This window comes from Trematomus bernacchii, unplaced genomic scaffold (genome assembly GCF_902827165.1).
Source record: "Trematomus bernacchii unplaced genomic scaffold, fTreBer1.1, whole genome shotgun sequence".
NCBI classification, from domain to species: Eukaryota; Metazoa; Chordata; class Actinopteri; order Perciformes; family Nototheniidae; genus Trematomus; species Trematomus bernacchii.
In genome coordinates this window covers 4,972,320-4,996,423 of record NW_022988043.1, presented here as the reverse complement: position 1 = coordinate 4,996,423, position 24,104 = coordinate 4,972,320, and the positions used below count along the sequence as shown (strand labels likewise).

The window sequence follows — 24,104 nt, the reverse complement described above, 5'->3', positions numbered from 1 at the left end:
ATAGAACAAATATATTCATTTACACGGTTTTCAACATTAAACCTTTTATGAGTTCAGTGCTGTTTTAATTTACATTTTTAGTATTCGGGAGCTGATGAAGTCAAATACTTTTGTCTCTCATTTACTTTCATAATTTTTAAGATTGGCCATTTATCTTTGAAACTACTGGCAGAAATCATTCCTCCAAATTTTAAATAATGATGAAAAATATTATCACCTATTGTGACAGTTTCACAATAGAAAGCAAGATGATAATCCATCAGGTACATAAGAAAGACTTTGGCCTAACAGCAACATATTATTTTAGTATTTGCATACATACCCAGATTGGAGGAGGCCCTCCCCTCGGCGGCCCTGTCCTTCAGACCCTCAGCTATAGACAGCTGCTGTTCGTGGTACTGCTTGGCCCTCTCCAAGTCCTGCATGCAGCGAGCAGCATGACCCAGCCCTGCGTAGGCTCTCATCTCAATGGACTTTTCCTCCAGCTCCTGGGCGAGCTCCAGAACATGAGTATGGTAGGACATGGCCTTGTCAAAGTTACGGTGGTAGTGGTAGGCACTGCCCAGGTTACTATAGGCCCGAGCTTCCTCTCGTTTATTTTCCAGGGCCTTGGCGATGCCCAGGTGCTGCTCGTGGCATTGGACAGCATTTTCAAAGTCTCCCATGGCGATGTAGACGGCCCCCATGTTCCCCAGCTCGCGAGCCTCAGACAGCTGATCCTTGGACTGCTTGGCCAGCAGGACACACTGCTTGTGGCTGGCGAGGGCATTGGGATAGTCCCCAATGGCTGTATATACATGGCCCAAGCTGCTCAGCGCCATTGAAGCAGCCTATGGATAAAGAGACAGAAATATAGACAAGTAAGAAAACAGCAAGATAATAAATTGTGCGTAAAATTTCAAATGATCAGCCCCATTAATTATACCCATATTCTATCATCAGTGAGGCTTTTTGTTGCCCTTGCATCACAGATTCCCCAACCACATTTAAACGTCCTTTTAGCCAGAAGTATTGTACATCAAATGGAAAAAAAGAAGAAAACAAATCCAAATTCCCAAATCTCTTAGGGGGCTTACTACTCAGAGACCAAACAACAAAAACCTGATTTGATTTAGTCTTTGCCGGGCAGGGGGGGGTCAAGTTTGATGCAGATCAGCGCAGCAGCAGGCTTGTTTTAAAGCCGTCAGTTTGCCCACTGCAATCACGCTTCATGGTGTGTCACCACCAGTGGAACAAAGACACTGCTAATCGGGGGGGGGGGGAGGAGAGGGGCTTAGCTTCACAGCAGAGTCGTGGGGGGGCAACTAGCTGACTGACTGACTGCTGGCAAGACCTCTCAAGCTAAAAACAGAGAACAATATTCTGAATATTATCATATTGCCACGGTCCTGCCTGATAACCACATTATTTGTATTTGGCCGCACCTATAAGATTGTTGAATTTATTTTTGAAATACGTTCACATTATCATTATCATCATTTGGATATTCTATCTTGTAATTGAATTATCTTTTTTCACCTCTACCGCACATCTGTCCGCCCTGCCTGAGGTTTCTTCTTTTCTCATAAATCGTGGGGTTTCTTTGGGAGTTTTCCCTAGTATGGTGCAAGGGTCTCAGGGCGGAGGGTGTTTTATGCTCCACACACTGTAAAGCCCCTTGTGACGATGTTGCATTTGTGATATTGGACTATGTAAATAAAATGTGATTGATTGATTCCATACTCTCAAGCAGTGTCCGTCTGTGATCCCTAACTACAACTACAAAAGGTGCGCTTAAGCAGTAAGATGGAGAGGTTTCTCAAGAGGCAGTCTTGACCCCCTATGTGACACATTCACTGCAGGCTTTTTGACTGTTTATACAGAGGGTAAACAGCTGGGATTGGGGTCAGCTGTTTTTGTGTGAGCAGATGTTCAATTAATCACGCAGGGCCAGCTAATAAAGCATCTCTTTCCTGAGGTCCCGCTTTGCATCCTGCAGCAAGGAAGGGGGTTGGATGAAGGCCAGCAGAGAGGACAGACGGCCTGACAGTGAAGGCCACACTGTTGCCCATTTTGACCAGGTTCATCTTAGGGGCGTTTAGAGCCAGAAACTAAAAAGTCAAAAGTGAGCTGCAGTAAAGGACTGACTTTCCAATGTCCCTCCAGCTGTAAGTTGTTTATGAAAGTAGTTTTCAACGCCATATGTTGCAAAACTGGCCACTGATACTTGCATTGGGCTTTAGAGCGTCAGGAGTGCTGGCAACCTAAATGCTCAGTTTACATAGTTATTATTTCATATATGCATCAAGATAGGCAAATAATGAAACTCATTGGTTGTAAAGATGCTTTTCTTTGAATCACTCATTAATTATTTTTCTAAACTCACACCCCACCTATACCTATCTTTCCTTCATTTCCCATAGCTGCTGATGCCTGGAACCAATTACCTGCTGACATAAGGACTTCCAGCAGTTTGCTCAAGTTTAAAGACTCGACAAGGCATTATACAGGCCCAGGGAGGCAATTACCCTCCGTCACAACTGTTGCTGTTTCATGTTCGCAGATAGCCTATCTAGGGCTGCTCAATTACATGTGCCTTTTGAAGCTTCGCTCCATCTCTCCGACTCAAACTTCCACTTTTTAGCCAAAAAAAACTAGAGGATTCCTCGCCTCAGTCTGTCTTCAACCGAATGCAGTGGGAGACAGGAGGAGGGAAAGCGAGAGAGGGAGGCGCAATCTTTCTCCAGTTGAGTTCCTGTGATCAGTGTCCCTCTAAAGTGAGACTGCAACGCTGCATTTTCTCCTCAGATGGAAGCCAAGATAATGAGGAGCCAGCCCTGCTAGTCACAGAGGATGCACTGTGTTTGGCTCAGGGACAGAGACTGGGACCATATCTCTATCGCTTCTGACTGCAGCCCTCTCCCACCACTGCTCATTTCGACTCCCCACAATGACGCAAAATAACATTCTGTCTGGGAGAAAATAATTGCCCGAAATACATAATTTCTGCCAAATTGACTTCATTCTAAATTGATTCCATTTCTTTCCTGCACTTATCTGTCCTCCCTCCCCGTTCTGGCTCTCTCTCCCCCACTTCTCTCAATCCGTCTGCAGAGTCAGATCTGACTGTGTTTACAGAGTCCAGCCCTTCTCCGGATGTGTGCTGATTTGATTAATCCTAGCGCCGTGCTTTATAAACTGTTGATAAACTGCTGGCTCTTATCAGCAAACACATTTTGCACCAAGGGTCTCCTAATGAAAGGTAAACTAGTTCTGCCCGGGAGAAACGAGAAAGGGAGAAGGGAGGCGTCAGGGGAGGGTTGAGATGACATGTTAATCAGAAATGCTTGGCTCCAGCATCATTATTCTATTCATTTCCTCTGACAAGGACAGTGGTTTAGGATTCCTCACTGATTCTCCTCTGTCACCCCCCTCTGCTAAGTGTGTTTATGTTCTGCAGCACATCAGAGAAATGGCTGCTTTCATAGCACATGCGAGAGGTAATGCATTGTACTTAGCATAATTAGCCCCTTATGTCATGCAGCAGAACCGCTCTTGATGGCTGGGCTTGGTGCACGATCTGTTTCCCTGGTGTGTTTTATCTCATACTCTGGAATAGCACACTTCTGCCCACCACTCCACTGCTGTGTTTGAGCTATGGTCCTGCTTCGCCTTGCCTTTGAAAATCCTCTATTTGTTTTTTAACCTACGAGCTCTCATATTCTCAAAGCAAATAATCATCACCGGCTGGCAGAGCTTATGGGACAAGCACGGTTGTCATGGAGATGTAAATAGTTGGATCAATGCCGACCACGCCTCGTAAACAATTTTACAAGGCCTTTGTGGAATCTCCGAGACAGTGGACAGAAATAAACCAATAAAGCAACGCTCTGACATCAACCACTTTCATTAAAAAATATTAGTCTTTTGCTTCTTTGATGGACTACATGTCATTAGATATGATTGACATGGTTTTACCAATTATACCTGAACAGACATCACCAAGGTACAACTGGTTTGTTGGTAAGAATGTTGTCATGACACACAAAATATTTGTCTATTTCAAAAAAATTGAGGGTGAGAAAGACAAAATAAAAAAAACTGAGATTGAGAGGGACTAGCAGGGCAAGGAGGTGTAAGGTGTTAAAGAGCCCACAGTTTGTCCTGCAGGAGGGCAGGGCAGCCACTACTTCAGTAAAGTGCTGTTAATGGGATTATATGGGAGAGGAGAGGAGTCACTCTCTCTTGACAAGAGGGGATGGGTTTGATTCTATTACCACAAAGGTGGGAACAACCCCTTCTTGCACTGTACCAATACAGATGTTAGGCAATTTGCCTAGGAACAACATTGTTAGACACATGCACTAACTGCATTCACTGGAATATAGAAACATGACGTTATCTTTCCAAGTAATGCCTTAATTGGCATGTTTAACAAGACAAATAATCAAGATTCAAAGCATGAAATAATTAAATTAAAGTGGACCTATCATGCTATATTTGAAACATATATTGTAGGGCCATACCTATACAAAACATGTCTGTGAAGTTTTTCAAAATACCAAACAGATCACCCATTGTAGCCATCCCTCATACTGCTCAAACCCCTCTTTTGCAGCACTGTTAGAGAAACACGGATCTTGGGTCCTTAGCTTGAAAAAAAAGAAAGAAGAGGAGGCGGAGCTAATGCCTGAGCAGAATTCTACCAGAGATAAAGTAAAATTCTGCTGTGATAAAACGCCATCCTGTTCTAAACCACATCAAGGATTATTTCTGAAATAGTATGGAGCTCAAATGCTTTTTCTCTTGCGGGTTTATCACAAGGTGAGTTCCTTTTTTTATTTCCTGCTTTTTAAACACATGTGCTCTATAGTACAGGTTAGCTCTGAGTGTTAGCGAGGCTTGCTAATGTAAACAAAGACGTTTACATTTTCATTTTAGACCAATTATCCAAATAGTTTTTTTTTGACAATTCACTAGTTAATAAGCCAATGATTTCTGCATTCAAATCTGGCTAACTTTACCAAATATGTGTGTCCAAAAGCTACACAGCACAGTTATTTAATGATAGGGATGAAGATCAGAGAAACAACCAAGCTACTCTTTGATACCAATCACTTCAAAAAGATGACTCATGTGACAAATAACAAATACTTCAGAAACACAACAGACAAATTGTCCATGTATTCAAGCTTGCGCACACACGCACGCACACACAAACACAAACAGCTGTCTAATTAAAGGCAGTGCAGAGGGAAGGTGAGGAGGACCATGCTCCAGTGTTTCCCTTAACGAGCTGGGCTCCAGCAGCAACAGGAGCTGGCAGGCAGGGAACACAACTGCACTCTGGGAGGAGCGGGGCGTGGGGGAGAGCAGGGGGGGAGGAGGGGCTCAGATAAAAGGCTACGGGAGAGATTGTGTTTGAAGGATGAGAGAAGAGAATGCTGGAGACATCCCCTGGGCGAGGATGTCTTTAGATCTGATTTCACCTGCGGAGATGCATTTTGACAAAAAAGGAAACACCTCAACTGTAATAAACTGAGAGACGGAACAGACCCGTCAGAGAGTTGCTCAAAGAAGCTTGAAAGGTGCTTTCTACATGGGGCATGTTCTCGTGAGTGCATGTGCAAAGAAACATGTATGTGCATGTGTGCATAAATGAGAGATAAAGGTGGGAGTGTGAAATAGAGGAGGCATTATGGGTTGTATGTGTACAGGATGGGGGCAGGGATGGATATGATAAAATATTCAGCTGGTTTTACGCGTGTATGCTTCCCCCGCTCAGTGTTGGCGCGCAGATATGGATCCTATGGGAGCCACCACTAGATCAGCCAAATGACTGCCTCTCTGCCATATCAAAACCTTCTGCTATTTTAACCAGGCAAATGCTGTGCTCTGCCAAGGGAGGGCAGGTACAGCTGGGCCTGATTGCTCTCTTTCATTCACACTCAACAGCATACAGTACATGCACACACACACAGACAGATTCAGCAGTCCACTGTGGCTGATAAGACCGGCACAGGCAAAGTTAAATTAATCTTCAAATCCTCTAGAGCCAAATTGCAGACCCTTTTCTTTTTACCTTTCCACATTTTTAAATGATTTAAAAAGCCATAACTGTGTTGTTTTCAGAATCAAAATCAATACAAAACAGGCAGTGTCCTTCAGTTATATTGGAAAGCCTGCTAATGAATGACTTTTTTTTATATACCAGGCTGTTAACTAATTCCCCGAATCAAACTTTAGAGCTGATCTGATTTATTAACAGTGTTGTGGTACCAGTGGAGCCACTTGTTTCTCTGTGACCTGTGTGACCTCCAGCTTGTAGATAAATGACGCCAGAAGGCCTGTAGGTTGATAATTCCTTTAGCCTTCACAGGACATGTTCACAAAGGATTGATTGTCACTAAAGGTCAAGCTACGGGTAAGGGCACTCGTGACAGCTACTGCGTTCTCTGTCAGACTATCTGCTGCTCAAACGGTCACACACTCACACGCTCGCACATACTGTACACTGAGGAACACGCACATAAACACACCAACACCTAAACAGCATAACAAGAAGCAAGATAGAGACGAGCTGCAGTGCAGGCAATGCTTATGTTAGTGAAACAACATATTTTATTCCTGAGCTGTGGGTAGTCTGTGCAGTGGTGCCAGGCAAATGGTGGATCATTTGTGGTTACTCCAGAGACCCAGGATACATTCTTTCACACATACTTACACAGAGACACAAAGTATTACACAAATATACAAAATGTATCCCACAGCTTTGTGGCTTGTGTGTGTGTGTGTGTGTGTGTGTGTGTGTGTGTGTGTGTGTGTGTGTGTGTGTGTGTGTGTGTGTGTGTGTGTGTGTGTGTGTGTGTGTGTGTGTGTGTGTCCACATTTTTGTATTTGCTTGTATTTGTGCTCTTACACTAGGGCATGTATGCTTGTGTGTTTGTTTGCGGCTATATTGTGAGAGTTGGTGGCGAACAGGCAGCCAAGAGGAAGAAACACACAAGGCCCCAAATGAAATTGGATCTGACAGTCTCCATTTGTGTTGGTGGAAAACTTGACGGTTCCCTTCGAGTAGTGTGGGGGGTTTGATATTTCAAGCGTCCTGTCTTTGACAATACGCTAGACAAAACAAGGTTTATAAAAACGGCTAAATGTTACGTGAGGAAAAGAGAGAAAGCTAAGGCTCCACCTTTCCAGCCCCCACAGCCCCAACCTAAGTCCCAGTGCCTGTCCCCTGTGACAGGATGTCGGCATTGTTCAAATGCACAAACAGCCCTCCTGCCTTCTGATATAAACACATGAATCTTAAGTCTGGTTGAGGAGGAAATTGAAGAGGTGGTACACAGGGGAAGCGGGGCACTGTGAATGAATCTTAATGTACTCTAAATCAGAGCAAAGCCTTGAAGGGCTGCTGTTTATTTCTGTACTGAAGTCAAATCTCCAGGGGCATAGCTGTGTGATGCCTGCTGGTGAAGGGAATCAATTCTTCTGAGACCTTGTGGGGACAGAAGGGGAAATCACAGTGTTGTTTGAAAGTCATTGCAGGAGGGGTTTGAGGTAAACATCAAGGTTTGCCACTTTGCAAGGCCTCAAGCTAGGGAGAAATGCATAATGCTGTGAAGAGTGGATAAGTCCTTCTGTAAAAACACTACTACAGTAGGGGTTAGGAGAGTTTAAGGTGACATGATCAGAAATGGCTGTGTCTGATCCGAATCACATTACTTGTTGACAACAGAAATATATAAATCTAAAGCATGGGTGGCAAATGCATGGCCAAAGTGGTTAAGGGTGTGAATATTGATTACTCCTGATTAGCGGGTGGCAACTTCTATGGTAGCCTCTGCCTCTGTATTAGCATAAGTGGGGGAATGCTGAATTGTTTAAGGGCTTTGAGGATTGGCAACGACTAGAAAAGCGATATATAAATGCATTACATTTACAGCAAAAACTATAGAGATCTCAAAGTCTATCCATTATTAGCTAATTAGCCGCTGTTATGGCTTCCTGCCGGGTCTAAGGACACAGTGCCAAATATAGCATGGCTTGCAGGCCCCCTCTTGCGTCTGATAGCATTCCAGCAGGAGGCCGGGCAGTCACTCCAAGGACACAGGAGTCCAGGGTTATTCAAGGGCATTTTGGCGGCCCGGGGATGGGAGGCGTTGTCCCTGACAGCCCACACTACTGGACAAATCAGGCCTGGCATACACATAGTGTAACCCTTTTCAGTGGTACACCAAACATTCCATTTCTAAAGTGGCAGAGGAGAGAGGAGAGAGGAGATAAGAGAACAAGGTTAAGGTCTGAGGACCAAGATCAATATGAGCTGACCAGAGCTCTTGCCTTGCAGGAGCCTGAACACAATGAGAGAAATGAAGAGTGACAACCAAATGTCCAGCCTCTCAGCACCTCAGCGTTCTCTTTGAGAAAGAGCTGAGAGCAGAAAGAGCTTTTGTGCCGCTCTCCTCTAATCCATGTGCAACAGCAGGTAACTCATGCCTAATGGGTTTAGACCAAATCAGATCTCTGTGAAATAGAAGGATGCATGGCTGCTTTCAATTGCTTTGTTTTTTAAGGATTTTTCTTTTGTGGTATGTAAAGGGGTGATTCATAAAACTACTGTGAAAAATAATTTTTAATGTTGAAATAAGCAAAGAGAAACCGTTGGTAATAAGATGTATTGGCAGGATATATTGTTTCATGAAACTGTGCCACTTTCTGAGTTTTCTTTATATTTAAAAAAACAAAATGTCCTGATCTACAGTCAGTGTGTGTAGTTTTGGAGTGGTGAAAAGAATATTGACTTATTCCCACCTCCTGTCATGTCAATATCGGGTCAACAGCGCTGAAACAGAGGTTACAGAGGGGACTATCACAGGACAGAAGGCTCTCAGTGTCTCTGATTTATTCATGTGTAAGAAACGGTTCTATGAGTAAACTGGATAGGGACAGCTTCAATGTCCTCACAACATCTAATCCCAACAAGATATTTGACATAAAACATTGATGTTTTGGTACTGGTAGTAGTGACTAAATATATTAGAAAAACAACCTTGCCAAAGATCTGATTCAAATTAGGTGTGAGAACAACTAGTCATTGTTTTGTGACATTAAACACACACAAACCATGTGACCACAGTTTGGGCTAATGTTGAGCTGGTAGCTAGCTAGCTAAGGTCTTCAAAAATACCGCCTACGAGGAAGCTATCAGCTAGTAAGATGTCAAAGATGCTATAATAGGGGCTTCAGAATAGAGTTCTGCATTCGGTTATTATTTTTCTTTGAGACCCTGTCTTTGAATGATCTGAATAAGACAACAGAAGAGAAGAGGAAGGTGATCAGAGAGGAGAGCTAGCCAGCGCTACAGTACTGTTTCCTGTTTCAGCAGCAGCTATGAAAGTTGACAGCTTGTCCATGGCTTTAACCTTGCAAAAGTAATTTTCACATTCAGGAGCAATAGAACAGTGGCTTCTTTTTTCTTTTCTTCTGGTCTTTGGTTCCTCAGACAAAGTATCTCTTCTGTTCTGTTGAACTCAGCCAAGCCAACCAACACCGAGACATAACAGGCTATAGTACTGAAAGAGGGCAGTGTCCTTGCCACAACATGGCGAAACAGAGGTTTTTTTTTTTCTTTCAAATTATTAAATGTGTTATCCTTTTAGATAGTTGTTGCTTGAACTAGTAATCCTTTAAGTAAATGGCAGAGAATGATTCAAGAGAAAAGCTAATGTTGTCCTGTTTAAATAAACATTTACTTTTTTTAAGGTTAAATTAGATGTTCACTTTTAAGTTGTGTTGCAACACTGATGTTGATCAAATAGGGAATTCAATAATGACAAATAGCCATAAAAAGGGCCATGTTGATCGATCAAGGTATAGCTAATGTAATATATACACTACCAAGTGAAGCTCAATTTTCCCTTCTGTTCAATCTTTTATACAAAAAGGTCAACATGTGTAAAATAAATAAAGAACATAACCCCCCTTCCTCGTCAAAACAACATCCCCTCTCTAACCTGTACATACAATAACCAGTCTTGTCATCATGCTCTGACGTGCTGGGTGAATAAATCTGCAATGACATGCAGCTGAGAGAGCGAAAGGACCTCGTTCTACCTCCAGCCCGGCACACAAACCATTTAAATCCCTTCCTCCCTCTGTGCTTTTATTCCCCAAATGTAATTACAAGCCTGGTGAAGGTGGCTACTGTGGCCTGGGAACACAGCATCAACACCAGCAGTTGGTGGGATCAAAAGACTGGGCTGTCCCTCCAAAGCACCTCCGCACCTCACTGCTCTGTAGACTGCGGCTGCTCCAGGTCACACCAGACTGACCCCATGCTTTCAGCACCACTGGGTCCTTCGCTTTAGCCCCAGGCGGACAGAACTGGACCTACTGATAAAGACTAAAAAGAGGATCTCACTACTGGGCTGTATTATCACATCCATAAACACAGTATGCACATCTGCACACATACACACCGGCATGTGTGTGCACACACTACCTCCCACTGTGACAGAGATTTAGGACCATGACGATGGTAAGCTCCCTTAGTGCAGCATGATGGAAACCAAATCCCAGCAACATTCCTTTCCATGTCCCATGTAAGACACATTTGCCTCCTGGGGGGACTGTGTCCCTTCTTTAAATGTGTGTCTGTGTGCGTAAAGGGAGAAGGATCAAAACCAGAATTTCCTAATTATTTTCCTTAAGTCCAACATTTCCCAGGACGGTACAGCTGATCTCCACTGATGCCATTCATTTGCATGTGATGTGGGCTACTGAGGAGCTGGCAGCCAGAAAGATAAAGATGGTGGCATATGAGACCACATTTACACGGGAGCGCAAATGCAAACGGACCAAATTCGTTATCAAAAAATTCTTCCGTTCACACGCATTCGGCTCATTTAACGTGTCCGTTCACACGAGACCACTGGAAACGCTGTAGTACATATGCCGGGCCTGTAAGTGGCGCTGTACTTCCGCACGAGACCGCTCGTAAGCGCTGGAGACGCTGTAGTATGCCGGGCCTGTAAGTGGCGCTGTACTTCTGCCACAAAATACACCAAAAGCAGCGAAGAAGACCCCTGAGCATGGTTGCCCTTCTGTTTATGCCCCGCGGTAGATTTAGCAACATGTAGTTCATGTAATTCTCCATGTCCACTTGTTGCTGATGGTTGTGGTAGAGGAGCTGTAGATTTTGCACTAACATCTGTAGCATGGTCAGTAGCAGTAGCACTAGCAGTAGCTACTGACCATGCTACAGCAGTGAGCAGCAGAGGTGGGGCTATGGCTTCATCGTTATCAGGAAATGATCGTATAGGGCGTACACTAGGGCTGTGCGATTATGGCAAAAATCATAATCACGATTATTTGGGTCAATAATTGATATCACGATTATTAAATACGATTATTCATTGACTTTGAAAAAATATAAATAATAATTTGAACAGTATCTTTTTAACTGTTGATTACCCTGAACGTATAATTCAACTGAAAAACCAATACAAAAATAAATAAAATAAATTATACATTTAAATAAATAATATCAAAATAATAAATACCAATAAACAAGATCAACAAATATTTTGGAGCGCACTTCCCCAAGCTACTAAACATATATAAATATGATAAATACAAATAAATGAGACCAAAATTCATTAGATCAAATATGTTGTAGTGCACTGTCACAACCTAGCAAAGCAAAATAATTGTTTTTTTCGATTATGTTGTTTTCGTAATTGTGGCAGGCCAAAATCGTAATTGCGATTAAAATATGATTAATTGCACAGCCCTAGCGTACACACTGAGCCGTTTGGCCCCCCAGAGCGTTCCGTTTGCAGATCTATCCACCTTGGGACCCGTTATCGTTTGCGGGGTCCGTTTCCGCGGTTCCGTTACGGCCTTGTGTGAACGAACGGGCTATATGCGAGAGAAAAGTAGCAGATACAACCCGTTTCGTTCTTGTGTAAACACCGCCTGAGAGATCAAGGGCGAGTCAGGTTGTGGCATGGGGTGTGGTGCAGATGAGAAGGGAAGGGACAATCAGGAAATAGTCGTTGCTTTTAAGACATGTTTTCCGGGAGCTGCTGGGCCACCTGCCAGCGATGTCTCCAGCTGCGAGCACACGCCACAGGACTCTGATTGACAGGGAGGGTAAATAGTTGCTAGCAGGGGCCCTGATTGTATCTCTCGCCTCTGGCAGAATAGAAGCCAGAGTGGAAGGGTGATTGGCTTTTGTTACAGCCCTTCAGCCACAAATTAAGTTGGCATCTCAGCCAAGCCACCCGAGATGCATGTTGCTTAGAGCTGCTTTCTGCTCCTACTACCCGCTCTGTGCCCACAAAAAAAATTGCAACATAAACAAAAGCCTCCTGAGGAACACATCATAATGGAAAAATATACATGGAGAGAAAAGGGGTGTTTAGGAGGCAGAGCTATAAAGAAACAGAGAGCAGAGAGGGGAATATGTTTACCAAACACTCTGCAGGGAATGTATTGGAATTTGAGGACCTGATTTTTCTGGAATGCATGTTGTGTTCAAGTCACGCAATGTAAGAAGGGGGATTTGCCAGCGTAGGAGGAATACTTGGCTCTTTTAAACACTCCCCACTGACGACAAGCTGAAGCTAAAAGAAGTTGCTCTGGCTGGGGAAACTTTGTATGCTGAGCAAGAGCTGAAGAGTGTCAGCTGACTCAAAGCAGTCACATAAGCCCCAATCGAACTCTACTTCCACCAGTCTAGAGAACAAATGATAGGAAAAACACCAATGTGGCTTCAAATAAAGTGGATTTCTGTCTGTGTTATATTGGCCTCTTCACACCAGAGTGATGGAACAATCACTGGCCACTTTTGCGCTGCCATTAAGTGAGAGGATGCAGGCTTCACAGCCATAACATATGCCTACTGTAACTGCTGCTTAACAAAGGCGAGCTGCCTAGTTTGGAGGAACTAAGAACAAGGGAGCTAAGAAAGGGGTGGAAATGAGAAAGGAAGGGTGAAGAGGAAGAGGAGGAGGAGGAGGGGGTTAGAAGTACAGCTGAGCCAACACTAACAACTATTACATGACTCATCCCACATCTGCAGCCGCAAATGGCCCGGGCCTAAGGTGGACTGTAACCGGAGCCTGGCTGAGCAGTGCAGCCAATGGACTCACCGATATGTACAATGGAGACTAAATAAGACTAGATTCTTTACGTAACCATTTTTTGTATGTTGCATTACTCTTATTTCCTTCCAGTGGTTTTGGAATGAGTCCTTAAAATGGGAAATGAGTCTGCATTTTGCCACTTGTTGTTCTCTCGACTTGGAGTCAATATTTTTGGTAAGATGCATGAAAGTTTATTCACAAAGCAAAAGAGATTTAATGTTTTTTCCTTCAACATAAAATACGTCACAAAATACCCAACTCGTGAATTTCCAAATCTTCTGTGTCTTAAAAACAGTGATTGCTACCAAGTGACTTAATTCGAATACTAAACTTCATTATCCCAACATTAGTCGCCTTAAGCTATAAGCGATGATGAGGTGAAGTCATGTGACCATTATCCAGGTGAATAAAGCATGTTAATATTATGAATGTTATACGTATGTTTTTTTTGGTTGCAGTATTCTGAAATCGAATAGGAAAATCACACTGTTTTGCAATTCTAACTTCCCTATCGGCCAAAAAAACAAACGTAATCACTGTCCGGCTTTTAAGACTTGAAAATGTTGACTTTGACTTTGAATTTGTTTCCGTTCAAATTAATTGTTCATGTAGATTTGGGTAGTACACAAAGGCAAACTGGTTAAATGATGCGCTGACCCTGACATAGAATCCTATTTGTGCAGTCTCTTCAGTTTAGTCAGTGTCTGCCAGTAAGTATCTGATTGTGTATACATGGTATGCAATAAACAAGCGGAGTACACACTAGAGACAACCCCATACAAAACTCATCATCTCTTGGAACGTGATATACCAACACAGCACTGAAAATAACCATAAAGCGATTTTTCTCTTGTGCATCTCTTCAGAAATGCAAGCGTACACGTGCAAACACACAAACTGCACACGCATGAAAAGACAACACTGAAAAGGTCCCTTTTGTCTGCTCAACACTGATGAAAAGCTACCCACTGCGAACTTCAATCACATTGGAAAATGAGTTGGAGCCGTGCTGTAACCCCGACAGTGTCATTAAGCCTGTCAGTCAGTCCTCTGGAGTGTGGGGAGGGGAAACCGCCATCGGCCTTCCTCAATGTGCTGTGTAGCCTGAACTAGACCCAGAGGTACCAAGAGCCCCTCCTGAGCCGGATCTATGCCTGACACTACCATAATGAAGCTATATGATTATAAATTCCTCTCTGTATGTCCATAAACCCCTAAATGTCAAACATCTAGTCAAAGGAATCATGCATATTCTAATGGTATTCAGGAGTAGATGATAACAAACACTATCATGTGAGAAATGAGAGCTGAAATCCCATAATATATATGTTCCCACGCAGTAAAACCCATGCGGTGCACACACACGCACACACACGTGCAGACACAAACAATACGTAGAGCAAGATAAGCCTGCGCATGCTGTCAGAGGCTGCTGTGTGATTGGACTCTGTGGAGCTACTGCTTCTCTCATCATTAACTCTTCAGAGGATCACACTACTCTAATCACGCTAAGCCCTCTCTGAATGGCGATGAAGCCGAAAAACGTGCCCATGCACATATTCACAGATGCCCAGCTCATTACACACACGCACACACATAACGGCAAGCGCTTCATCACCGCAATCACAAAACACAATACACACAAGCAGCAGTCTGTAGAAGCATGTCTAAACACCAAACACTGCGTGACCTAATTATGGACATTTTGCAGGAAGATAATATTACTAGGAACCACTTCTAAAGTCAAGGGTGTAATTTCCATTGAGTTTTGTAAGTCCCCCTAAGGTTTAACTTGTGTCACCTTCCATTATTGTCATGTACGCATAGCAGTAAGCTTCATATGCATTGAAGAGTAATGTGAACGCTGAAAAAGATACTTAAATTGAACATTAATCAAATCAAATGACTTAAAGCACAGTGCATTTTGTAGAAAAGATGAAAAAATGTGTCCAAGCATGTCAAGTATCAAATCTCAATTTAGAAAGTAATATGATTAGTTTGGTTGAATTTGGGTCATTTATCCAAGATTTCTTTCGAATATAAATCCAAAATCTACACCCGTGACTGTTATGAAAAGACAGCACTTACAGTATCTCAAAAAGTGTATTTGTGCAATTTCATGTGAGTGGCATCAACATGAGATGGCCAAACCTTGACCAATGGCTGCATTAAGTTAGCTGACAGGACCAGAAATAGCTACTAACTTTTCAAAGATTGAGTCTAGCTACAATAAAATACCAGAGCTGTCTTTACCTCTGGGGCCTCTACTGAATATTTTACAACCTTGATTCCACCCGGTCTCTTTCTCTATTTAAGACAGAACATACAAGAATTTCTTTTCGCAGGTTGATGTGTAGCCAGCGAAGTTCTGTCTCGACTGTTTTTTAGAGACCTTACTATGTGTGCTGCAAGGTCAAGTATAAGCAGAACCCGTAGGCCTCCATCCCCTCCTAAGATGGAGTACTTTCATTTCACTCACTTGGGGCCTCGTATTTTCTCTCCATTTTATTGCTTTCTCTAAGCGATTTCCACAAAGACACATTCCACCTCCTCATACCGACACAGGGCTCCGGTCCAAGAGAGTGCGGGGAAGGTCTGAACACTGTGCCACAAGGACAAGAATGCTGACACTGCTGTAATTTGGGACAAAAGCTAAAGATGAGGGTGGAGAGAGAGAAAGAGACTGTCTCATTGTATAGAAGTTGTTAGGAGGCTTCAGTGCGGCCAAATTGAGGAGCCATAATCCAAGACTTTGGCGCGATGGCAGGGAGTCTTGCAGGAGACTATGTCCTCACTCCGCAAAAATGCCATCTCCTACATCCTAGTGTGAGCTGCAGCTATATATAATGCAAACATCAAACGTTTGTAACTGCGCTGACCTCTCTCTCCCTGGGAAACCCTTGTTCCCTTGTAATACAGAAACCATTCCCCAAACTCAGGCCGGTTAAAACTCCAGCGCACCATCTCAATTTGACCTTATCTCTAAGGAAAAACGAATCTCTAATATACAGATGGGTGAGTAGTGAGGACTAATCTGCTTTCTATCTTTGATTTCACTCTTAAAAACATCTAAGAAGAAGGAGGAGAGGCTTTTCTTCACAATGAATCTTGTTTAAGAGACAGGAAGAACAAACAAAGAACAATATATCCAGCACTGCATCATGACGATGAAGCTCCTTTCCTTGTCGTTGTGCCAAGTAATTTAAATGTAAATATGTCATGCATTGATAACATGAATTCACACGTATATTATAAGATCTAATATACGATGTGCGCATCATCTCAGGAATGACGCGCACATTGTTGATTTGTCTTCTTTGATATACTTCAGTTCACACCTGGCATTAGAATGCGCCCCCAGGGACCACTTGTGATGACATCTCACTACCCTGCTCTGAATGCAAATGAACACATACACTTTTGTTTGCAAAGATTAAATGCATTGTTGTTTTCAATCGACCGGAGGTAGCAATGCACTAGCTAGTCTGTCAGATTCTTTTAGAAGAACAAATCAAAACAATACAGAGTCGATATTTTACCCGGTGCAATGTCCAAGTCAGTTACATTTGGGATATTTCTATTGCCCATTGGTTAGAAACTTTGGACAACATGTTTTTGTTGTCTGTTGTTGCATTTCAACGTGAAGCTGTTGGCGCACAATTGGGTCCTTATTATTGCATAAGCAGAGAAGTTGACTAGGCAGTTGGCCCAGGACACATGGTGTAGTCACTACTAAAAGAACGTGGCCGAGTACAGCCCAAACAAACTTCTGAATATGGTCTGTGGATTGGATCTCTATACAGAATCAGAATCAGAAACAGGTTTATTGCCAGGTAGGTTCGCACATACTAGGAATTTGACTTGATGTCATGGTGCATACATAAAATATAAAAAACAAGAAATCTAATATAAAACAAAAAATCTTTTACACCGTAATAAAATATAGTTAAATAGCAATAAAAATAAAAATAAAGCAGTAATTTACATGGAAATAGAATGCTATGAATGAATTTTAGAATATAAACTATGAAATGTGAAATAAGAATATGTGCAGTAAGGAGTATGAACATTGTGTGCATTAATGTAATGCATATAGTCTATAGTCTATGATGTGGCAGAGGTAAAGTGTCAGTGGGGGGGCCGGGCCTTGTTTAAGAGGCCGGTAGCGGAGGGGAAGAAACTGATATACTATCGCAATGTGACTTGAGTCCATTGACACCTGTACATAGAGCTGACAACATGTAATCAGATAACCCAAGCACTTTAATACAAGATATACACAGGGCAATTCATTGCTTTCTTTGGGTTAAGTTTGTTTTTCTAGCCAATGCAGAAGACATTGAAATGAAATCGATACATTTGATAAATAAACAAATTAAGAACACTCACACAATATGGGCACTATTTTAAAATACCACCGAGGCTTACTCCTTAAAAAGAAGGAAATAAAGATAGACAAGAGGGCATTAAAGGTTGCTTTTTTGTGTCAGTTTTGCCTTTCATCTGTCTGGATGCCAGTAGTTTTGTCCGGGCATTGAGCACTCTTGGTGTGTGGAGCTCTGGCTGACTAGAGGAGCTATTTGGCCATATGCATAAATCGACAAACATTTCCACAGCCGCACTGACTAATCAGGGCCAGTAATTGCTCAAATGAGTGAAAACATGGCTGGGCTGGGCCATTGCCTGGAGGAGATTGTTACTCTACACCACTGGTTGTGCGTACCTCTGACCTCAGCTCCTAATCACCAATTAGCATGCAGCCTTTTCTGCATATTGACGTAAGGTAAAGGATTTCAGCTGAAAAGGGCTGCAAACACCAAACGACAACATCAATGGAATCCCAGGTTACATGTCTGCTCCAGAGGACATCGTTTGCTTCTAAATGCTAATTTACACAAATCTTTTGATGCGAGCCAGTGTGCTGGCTGAGGGCAGTTGTGCAGGGAGTTGCCTTGTATTTGTAGCTCTCCCTTGTCACAACAATATCTTTTTACAACAGAGCTGCTGACATGATTCATGAGCCAGAGGACTTGATGTGGTGTTGGTGTGCAGGCCAGATGAAATCCCCTCAGTTCTCTAATATAGGTTTCTGTGTTGGGGGGTGCTTTACAAGTTACTGTAGCTAAGGAGCCATTTCACACTGCTGAGCTAGAAATAGGTCTTACTGTAGCTAATTCAACATAGTCCACCCCTCCCCTCCCCTTGTTACTGGACACAGTACACACATAATTCTATACACACGCTCAATAAACACATTCATTTTCTCTCTCTCTCTCTCTTTCCTTTTCTCTCTCCCTTTTCCTTCCTGTCCTTCATAACTACCTTCAGCGGCTCTCCCTATCTCCTTCCACTCCCCCCCCCCCTTTTCCAAGTACCTCTCTTTCCCTCGCTCCTTCTCCTTCATTAAAATGGACTTCCTAAAGCCTCCATTCGTCTTGCTGACAGCTCCACTATCGATCGGGCTGGAGAAGGGGATGCAGTTCCAGAGCTTTAAATGGCTCTTTGACCAGCCTGGATGGGGGCTGGACTGAGGATGGAGGGGAGGAGGAGAATGAGGGAGCGCATGTTTTAGACTGGAGTTGTGCCCTGAGTCTTTACTCCGATGCATATTTGGTCAACGGTTCATAACACCTAAATTGCTTGGGATCTGAATTTACATTAAAAGGACTCACCAACACTGTCATAGTGATTCGGCTGATGAGATCAGATAAGGAACTAATCACACAGGTTGAAAGCCAACACATTAGCCGGCCTCTTCAGACTACTTGGGGACTCTCCTGGAAGTCAGTCAACTATGGGACCATTTAAAAGCCTGGGTGAAGTGGAGGTGGGAGTGTTTCCTTTGTGGACAATGAATCGCAATCGGTTTCAATCAAAGCCATGTGAACTAACGTTATGCTGGCTGACGCCTTTAATCGGGCTCTGTCCCTTATCGCCAGCAATTATCTAGGGAAGATGAGTTTGCACATTATGTCCTCATCCCTCCCGCCGCTTGACATCAAACCCCTCTGACAAGATTAATGATCGGATTTTTGATTTTCCTAATGATTAAAATCTCAACGGCGTACTCTGTGTTCTGTGGTGCAGTGGAAACCCCAAGGAGCCTGTTGGACTCCCGCCTCCCTCTGATGAGCACTACCTACGTGTCTGTGGTTGTCATCTATAATCATATAGTGCTCCACAGCAGCACATCAGAAAGCCAAGGAGCCTCCTGTGACCATGTCACTGTTTATTTGTTATCTAATTTGTCCCTCTGTATTGCCCTTGATTGGAGCCGCATGGGAGGAAAAGACGGACAAGGTGTAATATTCAAGATATATTACTCAACATCCCAACTGTGAGTAGTTCAATCCACACAAGGCACTGCCGTCTTTAGATAAAGCTATTGTTAGAGTAGCATTAGCAGAGGGGCTTGGGATTCATGTGTATGGACACGTATATGTAGAAGTCCATACTGCATTCAGCTTTGTGGAGCCAATTTTCAAATCCAAGCCCGTAATAGCAAAGGATCCTTTACCATTGGATTGTGTCTGCTCTTTCTAAAGGCCAATCTGCCACACAACATGGTGACATGGTCTGAGACTTTGTCAAATGGAGAAATGATCAGACAAACAGGGATAGAGACAAGAAGAGAAGATGAACAGAGGGGAAAAAAGGAGGTGTTGGGAAGCAGGGAGCAGGAAGAGAAGTAAAGAAAGGAAGCTGCGATGATGGGAGAGGGCAGAGGGAAGGAGAAATGGAGCATGGGCAACTGAGGAAGGAGAGAGGGAGGAGGTAGCAGAGAGGCAGAGAGGCAGAGAGCAGTAGTCGATATAACGGCAGTCATTCATCTCTCTGACAGCCTTCCAAATGCTCCACTGGGGAGACACAAAGCTGCGTCACCCCGAATGCAGCAAATGCAGAACACACACACATGTTTGCATATATGTGCATACAGAGGAAATACATGTTTATGAACACTGCTTTTGCTGTGCCTGCACACACAGAGCGCGATGTTCTGGGTCAACGCACGGTATGTTGCAGGACATGGTCAGTCAGTACATACACCATTACACTGCAACCTGTACAAGCACAACTCTTCAGTCGTCAGTTAGACATTAACACACGCTCACATATGCATTTTCTGACTCACAAGCCTATCTGCTGTTTCTTTTTTGTAAAACCAATGTGCACATGTGCTGCAACAGTCAACTCAAGAACAGTAAATCTCAAGGGTAGTTGAGGCAAACCTCTAAGGTGGAAAACCATCTCAAATGTTACTCTCACTTCACAATCCTACATTCTTTAGAGAAAGGTGCTTAATATTGCTTCGCTAACACACTGGAATGTCCAAAGACAAACAGGTACATGAACACAACATGACATTGGAATATGGAAACACAGATGTGCTCCGATTAACACACACACACACACACACACACACACACACACACACACACACACACACACACACACACACACACACACACACACACACACACACACACACACACACACACACACACACACACACACACACACACACACACACACACACACACACACACACACACACACACACACACACACACACACACACACACACACACACACACACACACACACACACACACACACACACACACACGTTTCCCAGGTCTGGTCATGGCCCATTGGCTGGTGCCTGCCGTCCATCTCTCGTGATTCATGGCTAAGCGAGCTGCTGTGGAGCAGTTCTAAACCACTGGGCCGAGGAGAGCCTGTGTGTCATTAAGGCACAGCGGGCTGGACATGCTGTTCGAGCCGCTGCACCGCTGCACCACGGACAGCTCTGCGCCTCAGTGGCACACCAGGAGGTGGGGAAGCAGGTATTTCTGTGTAGGTCTCATTGTGGTTTTACTAGAGAAGTAATATCAACAGCTGAGTGCACTTATATACTACCTTGCCCTGTGAAGTGTGCACTGTTAGCAAGAGAAGTGTTGCCTTTTATTTAGTCGGACACCGTTCTACCCCTACCTAGCATCTCAGCTAAATTAGCCCCTGTAATCATCCCCAAATCCTCCTTCTTAATCAGAAAATCAGTTGAGGCTAAAGGAAGGAGACAGGGTTGCCAAGTTCCCTCCTCTGCCATCCTCTATTAGCGTGGGCCCCAAGAAAGGGGTTGGAGGCACACGTCCATACCCTAATGACTCCTTAATGATCCCCTCCTCTGCGAGAGTGCTGACAAACACTGACAAACCCTGACCCTGACAAGAGAAACACCCACACTTAGCCCTCTTCCTCACCCCTTAGATAGAGGCTCATTTCTCAGCCCTCCGCTTCATTATACCGGCTAGGGTCCAGCAGAATGTATACAGCCCCTAACTAGAGGCAAGATAAACACTCATGATGAAATAGTCAGTGTCACTTTCAGAGTGAGGGGCAACGTTTGAGTAAATTCCTTTCGGCAGATGGAGGGAGAGGGAAAGAAAGCATAGATAAACAAAGCTAGAGTTAAAAAGGAGAATGGCGGTAGGAGAGAGTAAAAACTGTTGAGGCTATGGAAAAAAAAATTGTTTGTATTCTTTTTCCTTTCCCCTGATCGTGATTTCCATTTCAACTTGGGGTTGGGGGAGTCAGCGGCGGAGCCTCTTTTAAACATCACACAAGACATAATTACAGAGTGCACCACTGCCAGCCCGCCTCAGTTTCTCCTAAATACTCACACCCCAAAATTAGGGGTTACCTCCTTCTACTTGAACCTACTATTTAAGATGAGAACGTCACAGACAAACTGAGGGGACGGGAAAAGGGAGTTTGGAAAGGAAAGACCTAGTTTAACAGCTTTGTTTCACAATGACAGAGAAGGCCTTTGTTAAAGATGGTTCCTGGCAGGCCTTGGATAACGCCAGGTGTGGAAACTGGGACAAAAACAAAAGTTGGAAAAGGCACACGCAGCTAGCAAGACTAGGGAGTGTGTTTATGTTCTATCTGCAGTATATGTGACAGCTGAAAGTCTGCTAAGGATATTTCCAAAAGGCAGCAAGCTTAAGAAAAACACTAACTTCACGCTAGCCTATGACCTCACTGGTTTGGACTGCATGCAGCTTCCAGTCCCAGTCGTGGATGACGGAGCACTCACTCTTTGAGCCTTTCTCCAGCTCAGCCTTCTTTTCTGTTTTCTTTTTTTTATCCTGGTCTGAATCATGGGGATTTATGAGTGTCACAGAGTGGTCATTGCTTTTTTTTTGCTGCGTTGTGCCATATAGAGCCACAAAAGAGATTCTTTCATTATTAGAGGATGAAACGAGAACCCATCGATGGTTCCTTTCCTGATATAACAAGACCCAGAGACTGTACTGCCTCTTGATTTATAGATAACTCTCATCTGGAATCTCTGTTTTGTGTCTCTCTCTGCTCCTTCATTACGCACAGTGACAGAGCACTGTTCAGGCTGAAGTGGAGTAGTTGCTGAAGTGATGTTGTAAACCAGAGCTTTAAGTTACACTACCACCAAGTATCGACGGTCGTATAAGTAATATGCCATACATTACACATACAGTAAGGTAATAGCTTAAATCAGGTTACAATGCAAGTATGCAACAAAAATATTAAAGGGGTACTATGCTTGTTGGGGTTTTCCCTTCCCTGTAGTGTGTGATATAGGCTTTTGTGCATGTAAATGGTCTGAAAAGGCTAAAACCCAAAGTTTCTCCCCCCCCGCCTGAAACGCCTCCATTTGACTCATTTGTTTACTTCTGTAACAGTGACATCACTCTATAACACTTGCGCTGCTATTGGCTAGTGCAACAACACATTGTATGTTATCGGCTAAGGGTTGGAACATCTCTAAGCGATTGACACACAACAGAGCCAGCCAGCTAACCAATCAGAGCAGACTGGGCTCTGGTTTCAGACAGAGGGTGAAAAGAGGTGCTGCAGCACAGGCAGTATGAGAAGCATAAAGACATTTTTGTTAACATGTCATTGTAGAATCACAAAATTCTAACATGAACTCTGAAAATGAACACAATAAGGCCCCTTTAAAATAACACAGGCGGTAAATTAACAGTTTAGTCAGATTATCTAAAGACATTTTAAATTAAGTAAAACAAAAAAAGTAAGTGCACTATATTTGTAAGTTATGTTGGATGTTTAAAACTGACGGTTTGGGTAATTTTACTATTCAGTTTTATTTTCTCTTGCAGTGATACAACCACATTCCCAGATGAGGACAATGACAACCCAATGAAAAGGAATGACAGCCAAAACAACAAAGAACTGCAGTTTCAATAAAACTAAATGTCTTTTAAAATTGGGGAATCTTTCAGCAGACAAAACAACTAGAGCGACTACGGTCTGTTGCACACACCCAGACATGCTCACACATTTACAAATACACACACACGCACAAACTGTATCAAATGAATTTAAATGTGTCTGTTATCATCTTCCAAGCTTTTTTTACCCACAAAACCTGAAGCTCTTAACCAACATCCCACGTCATATCAAAGCCATATGTTCCATCAAGCCCTTTTATCACATCAAACATATATGATTTCATTAAAGCTCAGGAAATTCTATGCAATTATTAAATGTGGTTGAATTCACATATGGCATATTTTCCTTTATCACTTAGGATTGGAATCGATGCCACTTCTTCAGTCTCTTCACCTCACTGCTAGACTGAAGGCCGCACACTGGAAATCCAGTTGGAATCAACATCCTGTCCCCGGCCTAGGAAGTGACCTCAGCTTCAGAAAGGCCAGATAAAACGTCCACATCAGAAACAAAAACATCAGGCTGGACGTAATGAGCTTTCCACCAGGCTCCAGTGTGTTCTGAGGGAGACCAGGTGGTGTGACACACATATGACTCTGATTAGGGGGCCTTCAGAGGAACAAGGGCAGGGGGGGTTGTAGGGTGGGCCGTGCAGGGCCAATCAGGACGTTTTCTATACTGTATGATGCAACTATTAAAAGGTGCTCAATGACCTCCGCAGGCGCAGGGCCCTCA

The 24,104-nt window shown here is 43.4% G+C and overlaps 1 protein-coding gene across 5 annotated transcripts in view; it reads right to left on the bottom strand.

Moving 5' to 3' along the window:
* Nucleotides 1–24,104, bottom strand: part of LOC117472635 (tetratricopeptide repeat protein 28-like) — a 172,419-nt gene that overhangs the window by 34,312 nt on the left and 114,003 nt on the right. For all 5 annotated transcript variants that reach the window (XM_034117935.1, XM_034117936.1, XM_034117938.1 and 2 more), the window contains one exon: nucleotides 323–830. In XM_034117935.1, the coding sequence (XP_033973826.1) occupies nucleotides 323–830 (508 nt within the window). The remainder of the gene's footprint in view (nucleotides 1–322; nucleotides 831–24,104) is intronic.